This window comes from Pipistrellus hanaki (genome assembly GCF_964339955.1).
Source record: "Pipistrellus hanaki genome assembly, chromosome: 8".
NCBI classification, from domain to species: Eukaryota; Metazoa; Chordata; class Mammalia; order Chiroptera; family Vespertilionidae; genus Pipistrellus; species Pipistrellus hanaki.
Genome location: NC_140510.1, coordinates 60,590,671 through 60,605,157, shown reverse-complemented (window position 1 = coordinate 60,605,157; position 14,487 = coordinate 60,590,671). Strand labels below are relative to the sequence as shown.

The 14,487-nt window shown below is 36.1% G+C and overlaps 1 protein-coding gene across 24 annotated transcripts in view; it reads right to left on the bottom strand.

Moving 5' to 3' along the window:
* Positions 1-14,487, bottom strand: part of TRIP12 (thyroid hormone receptor interactor 12) — a 135,673-nt gene that overhangs the window by 49,765 nt on the left and 71,421 nt on the right. For 22 of the 24 annotated variants that reach the window (XM_084891705.1, XM_084891704.1, XM_084891699.1 and 19 more), the window contains 4 exons: positions 12,921-13,057; positions 9,009-9,092; positions 7,672-7,767; positions 1,664-1,812 (listed from right to left, as the gene is read on the bottom strand). In XM_084891705.1, coding sequence (XP_084747831.1) covers positions 1,664-1,812; positions 7,672-7,767; positions 9,009-9,092; positions 12,921-13,057 — 466 coding nt within the window. The remainder of the gene's footprint in view (positions 1-1,663; positions 1,813-7,671; positions 7,768-9,008; positions 9,093-12,920; positions 13,058-14,487) is intronic. The other 2 variants (XM_084891690.1, XM_084891691.1) reach the window with 1 other exon arrangement.

Sequence of the window (14,487 nt, the reverse complement as noted above, 5' to 3'; positions counted from 1 at the left end):
ATTTCCTACTTAGGCAAACAGATCATTCATTGCTATCTAGTTCAATAGAAAGTCTTAAATGTATTAAATTTAAACTATAAACTTTCCTTCAAATACATGCATTACTATAATAACAGACATGACATATTCTAATACAATAATCATTTAGTAAGAGTGACTTTTCAGATCTGAATTACACTGGGCACAGAATATATATACACATATTCCAGAGGTTCTGTTAACTTTTTGTTAAAAAGCAAATACTCAATTTCAGGGTTATTAGCACTCTGTTTCAATTCACCTACAACGAATCAGTCACTTAAAACACTCTAAATTAAAAAAGGCTGTCCACATTAACAGAAAAAGTAATAAATTCTCCAATACTTAAGATATGTTACAGTTAACATACCTGCTTTTAACTATATAGAAGGTGACCCCAAAAATGTATACACACACATTGAATAATTATTATAAAGGTGATATTTGTTAAAAATACATTTCATTTTTAATTCTCCCATGTTTGGGAAGAATTATTCTCTTCCTCACAAGTGCATTATATGTAAGTGTACACACACACACACACACACGTATACACACACAATATTCACAATATATAAATATATATTCACAATACTCAATTATGATAAAAGATAAATCTGGACAACTCATTAACAATAATCATTCTTAAAAGCATGAGTTGACTCATGACGATCTAGTAAGAACTTAAATCTAATCATGAGCTAACAAATTAGGTTGACTGTGTCAACATTTCTGTCTATATTTTACAGCTTCCTTATTAAACTAATAAAAACTGTGTTTTCAACTGTAGATAGTAAAAGGTAAACCTTGTTATTTGTTGCTATGTATTTTTTAATGAACAACACCAACAAAACAAGAAAGTTAAATTTGGAAAATAGAAGCCAGCTACTGAAAAATCTGTAATTTGAGAATGAAAATTAGCTAGGCCATATGTCAAAAAAAGTACAAAAGCTAATACTGTTTTCTTAAAATATTCATGAATCAACATGTAAAGCTTTATTAGAGGGGAACTAGTAAGATTTAAGCGGTGGCTTTCATTATCCAAAGATCTGATTGGCAATAGAAGAAAAATTAATTTAATCTTTATCAGCTCCAGTCAGAGCCCAATCACCCAACAATTAAGAATAGGGAGAAAAAAAGAAAAGGAAAAAAAGACCATGTCACCTTATATTTGACTGGTCTTCATTGAGTTCTCTCCTTAACACTCACCTTTACCCATAATTTGAAAATGTAACCAAATGGAACAATCTGATATAGCAATCATAATTTCATGTTTGTCAACGTTATTAGATATTTTTTAAAAACTTACATATCTTTAACTTCCAATATGCTATGAATGTATTCATGATGTTCATTTTACATGTATCACAGGGATATACGTAAAAGAAAGCATGTAAATTTTGGCATAATAAGTCAAGAGGCCAACAATTTAAAGGTAGTCATTTAATTAACAAGAAAATTTACTAAGAATCATTAGCAATCACTCACAATATCTGTAAACATTAAGTAAAAGCACTAAGCCACACTCCACTAACTCTTAATTCTGTTGTGTTTTAAAATTCATAATGACAATAATCATACTTTCAGTAAATACAGGAAGCATAAAGGACAACTGAGGTAAAACAAGTAGAAAACTTTATCTTACCAAAGCTGGAACTACACTCTTGACAGGAAACCCTCCCAGTGTCTCCTCATTTCCCATGACCAATAATTGACACATTTCAATAACTGCCTGGAGTTGCTGGCTTTCATCACTTGCTTGCAGTCCTTGTAGAAGCTGCTGGGCCTTAGAACCTTCAAAGAGAAAAACAATATTTTTCAACATTTAAGAAAATTATTACTAGGTAAAAGATGTGACTCTACATGGTAGTTGGCCGCTTATCTTTTCCTCCCAAATGAAGACTGTGTGGATATCAGGGTTAAGACAAGCTGCTGGTAATTCAAGACAATTAAAATAGTTGGCCTAAAGTGATTTCACAGTTATGTCTATATTTCTGCCTTAATATTTACCTATTTAAATGAGTAGCTGATATTTTTAATAGCTAAAATAAAAATTATTCATATGAAGAATATATATATTGTTAGTTAATATATCTGCTTTGAACTATATATAGGGTGACCCCAAAAAATGTATACACACACTTTGAATAATTAATTATAAAGGCGATATTTATTAAAAAATAATTTCATTTTCAAAGTTGAGCTATCAACTGTTCAAGTATGTATACATTTTTTTGGGGGGGATGACATATATGTATAAAATAATGAGCAAACATTTTCTGCAATAAAAAAAGCCTGCTAAATAATAATGTCCAGGCTTCAAAGAAAGTATCATATACCTCTAAATATCTGCATGAGAATATAATCCAATTAATAGTGAAAGAGCAAGAAAATAAAGACAATAAAACAATGCATCTAACAAAAAAAAAAAGAGAATGGAAAGAACAAGAAAGTATTTCCTAAAAACAAAAAACAGCAAGTGAAGGACTTTTTCACTTCTTCTCATTTCATTTGCAGATGCTATCAGAGTAGTTTAGAGAACTACTATAAAGGCTCGATTTCTCTATCTAAACAATTGAAAAATGCTAAGACTCAAAGGGAGACGAGCTGTCAAAAATCTACACAAGAAATTCAAAAGCAGTCTCTAAATATGTCTCAAATTTTTGTGGACATCCTCCTTATTATAGTTATGGTTAATTTATTCAATGATGACCAAATTTATATTTCATGTTACTTTCAAGCCCTTTCTCTTCTTATACCTTGTCAGCTTATTCCTTTTGTACTGGATTTTCTTCACTCCCATATCATTAAGTATTAAAATGAGTAGAAATATGTTTGGAAAATGTCAATGAATATGGAATTCATATGAAAACCAAAGGTTTTTAGGAAGGTATAAACCTCTCAAAGAGGAACAGATGATCCTTGCAAGGTTTCTTTTCTATATTATTTAAGACTGACTAATAAATATCATTGCCTTCCTACATCTACCATAATTAAGGACTGCTGGATCCTAACTGCTTGCCTGCCTGAAAATATACTACAAGAAAGTCAACTTCAAAGGATTACCATCTTTAATATTTTCTAACTAAATAATATCAATGCTAGTTAGAGCAGGCTAATTTTTGTGTTGAAATAATGTGGAAGAAAAAAAAAATTAGGGAATGTAACTACTAAAAACAAAAAATCCTCAGTTGCACCTATATTCTTTTTTAAAGAATAAAATAGTTCATATAAAGTTTGCCCTAATAAGCACAACTGTCTGAAACAACAACAACAAATCAACACACATGCCATTGGATATTTTATAAACATTGAGGTTAGCAATTCTACAGACATAGATCATTTTGGCATAATCAAAATCATCATCAATATCCTCAGAGGATATTATGCTAAGTGAAATAAGTCAGAGAAAGATAAATACCATAAGATTTCATTTTTATGTGGAATCCAAAAAACAAAATAAAGAAAGCAGAAATAAACTCTTAGATACAGAGAACAAACTGATGGTTGCTGGGTGGTAGGGAGGTTGAGAGGCTGGGTAAAGAAGGTCAGTAGATTAAGAAGGACAAATTGGCAGTTACAAAATAGTTCCATGTATATAAAGTACAGAGCTTAGGGAATGTAGTCGATAATATCATATTAACTACATATGGTGTCAGATGGATGCCAAGACTAATCACTAACCAGAAGAATCACTTTGCAAGTTACATAAATGTATATAACCACTATGCTGTACACCTGAAACTAATATAATACTGAACACAAATTGTAGCTGAAAATTATAAATAAATGTTAAGAGTCTCAGGAGCCATGCAGGAGTCTATGGACCACACTTTGGAACCACTATCATAGATCAAGAGTTGGTTGGCAAATCCTCCTATATAATAAAGAGGTAATATGCAAATTGACCACCACTCCAACACACAAGATAGCCACCGCCATGTGGCCACAAGATGGCCTGCAGGGGAGGACAGTTAGGAGGGGATCAGGCCTGCAGGGGAGGGCAGTTTGGGGCCATCAGGCCAGCATGGGGGAGAGGGGGAGAAGTTGGGTGTGATCGTGCCAGAAAGGGAGCAGATAAGGGACAATTAAGCTGGCAGGCAGAAGTGGTTACGGCAATCAGGCAGGCAGTTAGGATCCAGCAGTCCTGGTTGTGAGAGGGATGCCAGATTGGAGGGTACAGGCCAGGCTGAGAAATACGCCTCTCATGCACAAATTTCGTGCACTGGGCCTCTAGTATTTTCCATAAAGAGCCATATCCAACTTCCTGCTTGTTTTTGTAAAGCTTATGAACTAAAAATGATTTACACATTTTGAGACATGTGGAATTAAATGAATATGAATTTCAGCATCCATAAAGTTGTGTTAGAATAGAGCCATTCAAATCTGTTTACATATTGTCTGTGTCTGCGTTCATGCCACAGTGCCAGAGCTGAAGAGTTGCAACAGAGACTCTATGATCTACAAAGGCCAATATACTTACTATCTGGCCTTTTACAGAAAATATAAAAGACAGGTAAAATGAGTAACATAATTAGAATCTATAATAAAAAGCATTTAACTTTTTAAAACTGAAAAACATAATATAAAAAATTTAAAGCTCACTGATAGGTTTCCAAGATAAAAGATAGCAGAAAAAAAGAATTGGTGAATTTGAAAGCTGGCCAATAGAAAGTTTCAAAATGGGTAAAAGAAAAAAATTCTCACAAAAACAAAAATAAAACAAAGTCAAGAGACATGTTGAATGAATCAAAGTTCGAATATGATATTGAGTATAATTTTGATACTACTGGAAGAAATAAATGATAATATTTGAAGATAGTGAGATAGGAGAAATATTTGATGAGATGATGGCAAACAATTTTCCAAAACTGATGAGAGATATTAACTCACAGACTCAAAGGTTATGTGAAATCCAAGCAAATGAAAATGAAAAACAATATCACACAGTCTTAATATAGTAAAAAAACTAAAAATTAATTACATTTTGAAAAAGCAAATCTTAAAAGCCAGAGGAAAAGGAAATTGCCTTGGAAAGGCAACAGTAAGATTTTGAAACAGAAACCAGATGACATTACAAGTGCTGAGGTTTTTACAACTGAGGAAAATATCTTTGAGAAATCCAAACAAATGCAAAGAGAAATTATTACTAGTAATCATTCACTACAAGGAAAAAAATTATTCAGGCTAAACAGAAACAAATCCTAAAAGAAGAAGAAAAAATGCAGGAAGGAATTAAAATAGCATATATGTTGACAAACATAAAATATGGATGTTCTAAAATAACAATTATGTCTTATTGTGTTTATAACACCTGTATACGTAAAACAAGTTGAAACAATAGTATTAAGGATTGCAGGAAGTAAGGAGTTAAATTTTTGTAAGCTTCTTAAACTGTTTATATATGATAGGTTATATATGGTAGGCTATATAAACCAAGGTTATGCATTATAATCTCTAGGATAATTACTAAAAGAAGTATATAAGGATACATAATTAAGAAGTTAGCAAAAGAAAAAAAAATAACACATTTTTTATTCATGACAGGTAGGAATGTAAAAACAGTAAAACTCCAAAAGAAAGTGATTTACATCTGCCAAATGTTATATGCATTTATGTTTTTACACAGGAATCTCCCTTTAAGAAATCTATCCTACGGATAACACACAGAAAAATGGGAAATAACCCAAATTATTTAGCTAATTCAAAAGGAAACTGGCTAAGAAAACTGTAGCACCATGGTGCTTTACAAAAGGGGAAAAAATTTTTTCTCTTACAATCTACATATGCAACTATGGATAGTGACATCAAAATCTGTTGTTAAAAGCAAGGTAAGGTGTGCAAAATTTATCACCTTTTTCTAAGAAAGGCAATATGTATGAATTATCTAACAAGGATTTGCTTATTTCTCAAGTAAATAACTGAAGAAGCAGCCATTAAATTAACAAAGGTTATTTGTGTGGGAGGGGGAGAAGGGGTAAATGGACATCAAGCAAAGAAGTGACTATGTCATTATCATTGGGAACTGGAATGTTTGGCAAGGGAGAAAGAAGATAACAATATAAAGTTAATTAAAACCCTGTAGGCCTGAATTTGAATTGGCAGCATTAGTATGAACTCTTATTTTCATTTTTTTTGAAGTTTTTATTAACTTTTAGAGAGGAAGAAAGGAAGTGGGAGAGAGAGAAACATAGATGAGAGAGAAATATCAATCATTGCCTCCTGCACATCCCCTACTGAGGACTGAGTCCAAAACCCGGGCATGTACCCTGACGGAGAATCAAACCGACGACCTCTTGGTGCATGGGATGATGTTCAACTAACTGAGCCACTCTGGCTGGGGAAAAGATAAAATGCAACTACTTACCGAGTTTGTACATTAAAAATGTCTAGTAACAATGACCAAACCAGTAGCAAAGAATGAATATGCCTCTCCAGAATGTGAGTTCCAAATACGATTTCATATAAAAAAAAGAAATCAGGACTCTCTAAAGAAATGTTTGATTTCAGGTATGGGGGCATGTGGTGGAGGTTGTGGAAGAAAGAGCTAAACTTCTCATATCAGAAAGCAAGGTGGTTATGAAAAATAGCCTTAGCCTGGCCAGCTGGGTCAGTAGTTGAGCAATAATCTATGAACTAGGAGGTCATGATTTGATTCTTTGTCAGGGAATATGCCCAGGTTGTGGGCTGGATCCCCAATGTGAGGTGTGTAGGAAGCAGCCGAGCAATGATACTCTCTCATCATTGATGTTTCTACCTATCTCTCCCTTCCTCTCTGAAATAAAAAAAATATATATTTAAAAAAAGCTAAAGATAATATTCTATACCATAAAAAACTTAACTGGATTTGCAATTATACTAAGTTATTCTGAGTTATAAGTTGAGACTTTAAAAATCACCGTTGTCATACTATACATGACAAGGTCTCAGGATTATAATACATTAATTTGATTAAATGAGACCAGTGACTGTGACTGGTAATTGTGCTGAGAAATCTTTCCTCCTCATATTACAACTGTCTTATAGGTTAAATTTATTATATTGGAAAACCCCCCACCCCCCCACCCCCAAAAAAAAAAAAAAAAAAAACCCTCAAGATTTAAATAGACGCAAATCATGCCATCAAATGGTGTAATAATCAATGTAATCATCTGAGATTCCTTACTCTTCTATAACTCAAATAAAGTGTCAACCTGGCTGGCATAGCTCAGTAGTTGAGCATCAACCTAATGACCAGGAGGTCATAGTTTGATTCCCATACAGGGCATAAGTCAGGGTTGCAAGCTGGGTCCCCAGTGTGGGGCGTGCAAGAGGCAGCCAAACAATAACTCTCATCATTGATGTTTCTATCTTTTTCTTTCCCTTCCTCTCTGAAATCAATAAAAATATATGAAAAAAACAAAACAAAGAGCCAAACTTTCTATAACTTTTGGTTTTCTAATTATTCCAATTCAGTAATCAAAGTATAGAAGAAAAAATCTTAAGAGTTTCTATATTTTAAAAAAAAATGTACAAAAGCTCTATTTTTAAAACACATTAAAGTTCATAAAAACTTCCTTTATTAATAGGTAAGCAATAAAAACAGCACTCAACTAATTATTAAAGGATTGATGGGGGTGAGGGAGGAGAACGAATTTAAAAGTATTTACTTACTAGCTCCACTTCCAATTGTTCTGTGGAAAAGTTGTGACATCCGAGGACCAAGAGGGCCAAACAGGTGTGGAGGAAGACCCCTGGCCTCTAATAGAGCTAAAGAGAAAGAGGCAGGAGTAGTTGAGTTAATTGATGCAACTAATCCTATCTAAAAATTTGAAGCAACTGATTCACCTCACATAACTGATTTGGGCAACGTTACCTTCCATGCTGAACTTTAAGAGAAGCTACATTAAATGTTCAAGAACACTCTCATATTAATTATATTAGTATCTGTTACTTCAAGGCATCTTAAGGTTTTATGGAGATATTAAGTATCAGTATACCAGCAGGAACAGTGAGAGTGTTCCAAGAAAAACTCAAATATTTATTTTGAAGAAATTTTAAGGTAAACACCCTTACACTGCTCTTCCTGTGATATTGGTCATGACAGCCTCTAATATGAAAACATGAAAAATTATTTTTATCGGTTCCAAAAAAATAAGAAACCTGTGTTTATGAGGGTTCCAGTCAAAGAGAGACTGTTGTAAGTTCCTTCAGAAACTTAAAAGCAATATGTAACTGATTTATAAATAACATGTTTCTTATAAGCCTCATACTGGAAATCAGCTATCTCAAGATGATATAAATATATATTCATCCACTTGTAAAGAGCATATATATAAAACTGCTTTTTAAAAAGCACTAACACCATTAAAATAGTTAAGAGTTTATATACACTTTACATTTGTTTGGAAAGAGGTGACAAATAATACAGAAGATCATGGCAAAAAAGTAGCGTATTGAATGCATTGTGTTACTAGATACCAAAGAACAATATATATTAAGCTACCCCTGCCGTAGACAATTTGGCTCGGTGGATAGAGCATTGGCCTGCAGACTGGAGGATCCCGAGTTCAATTCTGGTCAAGGGCACATGCCTGTGGTGTGGGCTCAATCCCCAGTAGGGGGTGTGCAGGATACAGCCGATCAATGATTCTCTCTCATTATTGATGTTTCTATCTCTCTTTCCCTCTCTGATATAAATAAAAAATATTTTTTAAAAAACAGCTACCCCTTTTCATAGTGTTAATTTATTACCAGCTACACATGCAAACATAATGAGGTTAAAATATTCAAAATCAATACAAGATTTTCTCTAGTTAAACAGATAAAATGAAAAGCTAGAAAATAATTTTCAAATTCCAAATCATGACTAACTAAACAAAGAGCTTTTTTTGAGGTAGATGCATTGCTAGATTATGTTTAAAGAAACTTATCTCAATTAATTTCAACAAAGAACAGCAGTATAGACAGCCCAGAATAATGGTTTCTTATAAGTTCAAAATTGTCTTTACCTTGTAATCGTCCCATCTCAGAGTCATCTGATTCACTCTCCCCAGAAGTGGTCATGCCCACAGCCCCTGCAACAGAACTAGAGGCTTCAAAGGGGAGAAAAAAAGGCAAGGGTTAAAAAAGGAATATTTAAACTCATTATGTCTGGTTTATCTTTAAAAAAATAAAAAGGAGTGCCCCGCAGGCATGGCTCAGTGATTGAGCTTCAATCTATATGAACCAGGAGTTCGAGGTTTGATTCCTGGTCAGGGCACATGCCCAGGTTGTGTGCTCGAGCCTAGTCTGAGCAATACAGAGAGCAGCCGATGAGTGTCTCTCTCTTTTTCCCTTAGGGGCTTAAGAACCTAACCCTTTGAAGCTTTTATCCTCTTAGGTAAATACACCTTGGAACAACAGTTTACACCCCACCTCACCAATGCAGCCTCCAGTTATATCTCTGTGAATTGAACAACCTCTTATATCCTAAGGTGCAGAATGCCACAGTCATTATAAATATGCACTTCTTTTCTAAGATCTGGATTTGAGAGTCACATATCCTAGTTTGTAACTCAGGGCAAGCTTACCCATTATATGCTTAAAGTTTGCCTCCTTTATAAAATGAGGGTAACAACACTCACACCTTAGTGCTTAATACTATGTCTGAAGTAGAGGGTACACAACATAACTGTTAACTATTAATTATTACTGTAATGAGTCCACTTTAACAACACACTCAGCAGCTCCATTTCTGTCATCCACATGGGAACTATCCCACTTCCATGTTCAGATTTGAAATAAACATTAAAACACTGGGAAGGATAGGCTGTGTATCATAAAAAGATTAAATGAGTTGAATATGAAATGGATTATTTTCCCTAAATCTACTATTTAAATCTTCAGGAAAGCTATTTGAAAAAACGGTACAGGAAAAAGTCCCCTCCTACCAAAAGCGAGGCTGTCAGTTCACCCAGTAATTTATCATACATAACTAGGAAAGATCAGTGGTAAAAATGTTAAGCTGGACAAAAAGCTGAGAACAAAAGGCAAAAAACATGGATAAGTAGTAGGCAAACTAGAACCTTCCTGGCAAATGAGGACATGCGATTTACCAAAGGCATTAAAAAAAAAAAAAAAAAAAAAAAACCACCACCACCAACTAGCACATTTTATAATATTAAACAACAAAATTTGTGCACGGGTGGCGGGGGTTCCCTCAACCCAGACTGCACCCTCTCCAATTGGACATCCCTCTCACAATCTGGGACCACTGGCTTCTAATCGCTCACCTGCCTGCCTGCCTGATCGCCCCCACTGCCCTCCCCTGCTGGCCTGATCACCCCTAACTGCCTCTGCCTCAGACCCCAGCACCATGGCTTTGCCCAGAAGGAAGTCAGACCTGGTCTAATTAGCCAACTACCCTTTTATTAGTATAGGATTGCTTAAATGGTATGGGGGAAGCCTTTTTCAGCAGGAGGAGATGCTCTTGGCAGACAAAAATACATAATCCCTATATCTGGACTGATAGCCAGCCATATACACTATACTGCCAAACCCGTCATTAAAAAATTGAACTGCTTTCTTACACCTTACACCAAACAGCTATTGTCCTTACCACACCTCCATAGCCCCCTTAGATTCTGCCTTTGCAGTTCACACAGATTTGGTTCTGATTGGTCAGTTTCTATGCCAGTCAGTGTCTCTGGGCCTATCTCCGGGCCTGATCAGAGAGGTGGGGCTGATCAGCAGCTGCCATGGAAGCTATAGATCAGGCCCCAGCTTCTCTGTCCAGGCCTTTCTATGGGCCTGATCTGTAGTCCCCTCGGCAATCAGAGCTGGGTCGCCATACCTACAGTGGTGGCAGTCAGTGATGACTTCTGGTTTTTGGTCATCCATTTCATCGTTTTGGATGTTACAGACCCTAACTCTTTATATATATAGACTAGTGGCCTAGTGCAAGAAATTCATGCACAAAGGAGGGGTTCCCTCAGCCCAGCCAGCACCGTCTCCAATCGGGGACTCCTTGGAAGATATCCTTCTTGCAATCTGGAACAGCTGGATCCTAACCACTCACCTGCCTGCTTGATTACCCCTAACTGCCTCTGCATACCTGCCTGATTGCCCCTAACCCCTCTGCCTGATCGCCACTAACTGCCCTCCCCTGCCAACCTGGTTGCCCCAAACTGCTCTCCCCTGCTGGCCTGATCTTGCCAACAGCCCTCCCCTGTTGGCCTGATCTCATCCCTAATTGCCCTCACCTTGTTGGCCTCATTGTCCCCAACTGCCCTGCTCTGCTGGCCTGATCTCACCCTCAACAACCCTCCCCTGCCAGCCTGATCTTGCCCACAACTGCCCTCCTCTGCTGGCCAATTTGGTTCTGATTGGTCAGTTTCTATGCCAGTCAGCATCAAAAGCTCTGCCTCCTAGACAGCCATTGGTTTCTTCACACTTCACCCAGATTTGGTTCTGGTTGGTCAGTTTCTATGCCAGTCAGCATCTCTGGGCCTACCAACGGGGCCTGATCAGAAAGGCGGGGCTGATCAACAGCCCTGGAGAGAAATGGAGGCGTGGCTGCTGTTCAGACTGGGAGAGAAAGAGAGAAGCAAGTCCTGATCAAAAGCTGCCACAGAGGCAACGATCAGTCCCTGCTTCTCTCTTCATGCAGCACTCTGGCCTGATTCGCAGTCCCCTCAGCAGTCACTTTTGGGGCATCGTGGTTGGTCAAGCCTCGGTAGTTACCAGACGTTACAACCCAGGGTTTTTATATAATAGGATAGTATATGAAAGGGCTTTGTTCAAAAGTAAGTATATGTTTAAAACCAATATGTTGTCTTCCTGATTTAATGGCCTCATTATCCAAACCTTTATAATGATGAATTGCTGACATTTTAAATCACATCTTAATGCTAGTGAGAAATATTAATAACAAGCAACATTTTAAAACATGTTAACACAATTAGCTAGGGAAATATTAGCCTTCTTTTGGTATTGATAAAGAATAGATATTTAAAGTTGAAGAAAGGGGATGGCTTAACTTTTGCTATGCTAAGTTATCAAGAATAAAAATAAACCCATAAAAAAAGGAGATATGTGTAATACTATCAACAATAAAAAATAAAAATTTGAAAATGAAAAAAAAAAAGCCCATAAAAATGTAAATAGTTTTCTTGAAATTGCTTAGATTCAAACTGAATACTTATTATCTTTTAGGAATTTCAACATTCTAAATTGAAATTGAAGCAAATTAAGCAATATTCTTACACTTTTATAATGAACTTAAATTTTTTCAGACAATCAATGGGCAATTATTATATATGGTCATTAATATAAGAAGCTAAAGCAGAAAGAGACTTACACCCTTCTGAATATAATTAGCACAAATTTGGATTTGGGAATTAAACAACAACAAAAACCAAATCAAACTTATCAAGAAACCAAACCTATGAAGTGAAACAAAACAGGACAAAAAGTTTATATATATATATATATATATATATATATATATATATATATATATATATATATATATATATATATGTAAGTGACCATTACGACCAGTTGGCCAAACGACCAGTCAACCAGTCAACACAATGACCAACAGGGTCAGATGCTCAATGCAAGTGCTAACCCCTGGTGGTCAGTGTGCACCCTCAACCAACCTCCCACAGTCCCTCCCCCGGCTGCCCAGACCACCAGGACTGGACAAGACAACCATAATTGACCCGGATTAGCCAGCCAAGCAGAGGGACGCCCCCGCGCGCCCCCCTCCCCCCCCCCCCGTCTGTGCATGATTTCGTGCACCAGACTTCTAGTTGGTAATAAACATCTAGTATACTTCTGTCCCCTCTTTCATTATATGATATACCTAAAAAGTAATTTATCTCTAAATGAAGATGTAAGATACATAAAAGCATTTTAGGGCTAAGAAGTGCCACTACCTGCAGCTCCTTGAGGGGTTTCATCTGTCCGTGCAGCTGAAGAATTTACTGTCTCCTGGTTGCTCTCAGGATCTGCCATTTTCTCCTGTCGACGAGCTTCAGCTGCTCCTCTTTTGCCCAGGCCAGAGCCTCGCCGACTACAACAGAAAAATGCCATCAGAGGAAGCACTACCAGCAACCAAGAGCAATGAAGACACAGCACAAAGCTCCAATGTATGGAGCACAAAGCCAGTTTCTTCTTTTTACATAAAAATTGTTGCAGAAAATCACTATGGGTAACAAGCAAGACATTATATATTTGAAAACCTTCCAAATTAATATTACATTCATAATACAAACGTTTGTGTTGTCATCCTTACAGAAAGAAATGCTTTTTAAACACTTCCAAATAAATGAAAACATGACTCCTTTTGTAGAAGGAATTAATTCATTTACAATAGCTCCCTACTTCTAAGGTAAATAATGGACCAATATACAGACTGTCAGATTGACACCTAACAAAGGGGGGAGGGAAAGAGGGAATATGATGAGGGAAATTCCCATCACCTAAGTTTCAGATTTCATAAATCAAAAAATTACTATCCTAATAATGAACAATAGCTCTACCCTTTAAAATAAAGAATTAATTATTTAACATTTATAAGCAAGGATGAAATTTGGGAAGACACTTGTTTAGGACTAAAGCATAGAATAAGATAGTGAAAAAAGAATTATCATCCCAGCTTAAGAGGCTCAGTGGTTGAGCATTAACCAATGTACTAAGAGGTCACGGGTCTGATTTCCGGTCAGGACACATGGCCAGGTTTCGAGCTGGATCCCCAGTATAGGGCATGCAGGAGGAAATCTATCAGTCTTGATGTTTCTCTCTGCCTGACACTTCCTCTCTTTCTGAAAATCAGTAAAAACGTATTTTTTTCAAAAAAGAATGATGAGCCAAAACCAGTTTGGCTCAGTGGATAGAGTGTTGGTCTGCGGACTGAAGGGTCCCGGGTTCGATTCCGGTCAGGGGCATGTGCGTTGGTTGTGGGCGCATCCCCAGTGGGGGGTGTGCAGGAGGCAGCTGATCGATGATTCTCTCTCATCGATGTTTTTAACTCTCTATCCCTCTCTCTTCCTCTCTGTAAAAAAAAAAAAAATCAATAAAAGTATATTTAAAAAAGAAAAAAAAAGAATGATCAGTCATTTCTTATGAAGCAAAGTACATTTTATTAATGATGACTTTTTTTCTGTTTTAAAAGAAAATCAGGTAGAAGCAAGACTTTTCCAATTTACTACACCTTGATATGGTTCAAACAGCAGTCAAACTATAGAGAGACATTAGATGCTGCCTCGTAAAGAACCAGAATGAAGCATACATGTTCAAATGAGGCTCTGAATTACCAAAAAATAGAAGAGTTTATTCTTCCAATTAGTTGAAGAAATTCATCCTAAACTGGAATTTATTGGTTAAGCTTTCCATCACAGTAAAACTCAATTTGCCAAGCTACAAATTAGTGGGATTCAAATTAATTCATTTATTTGACATTTAATTTGCACCAACCATGTGATGCACACTGTGCTAAACACT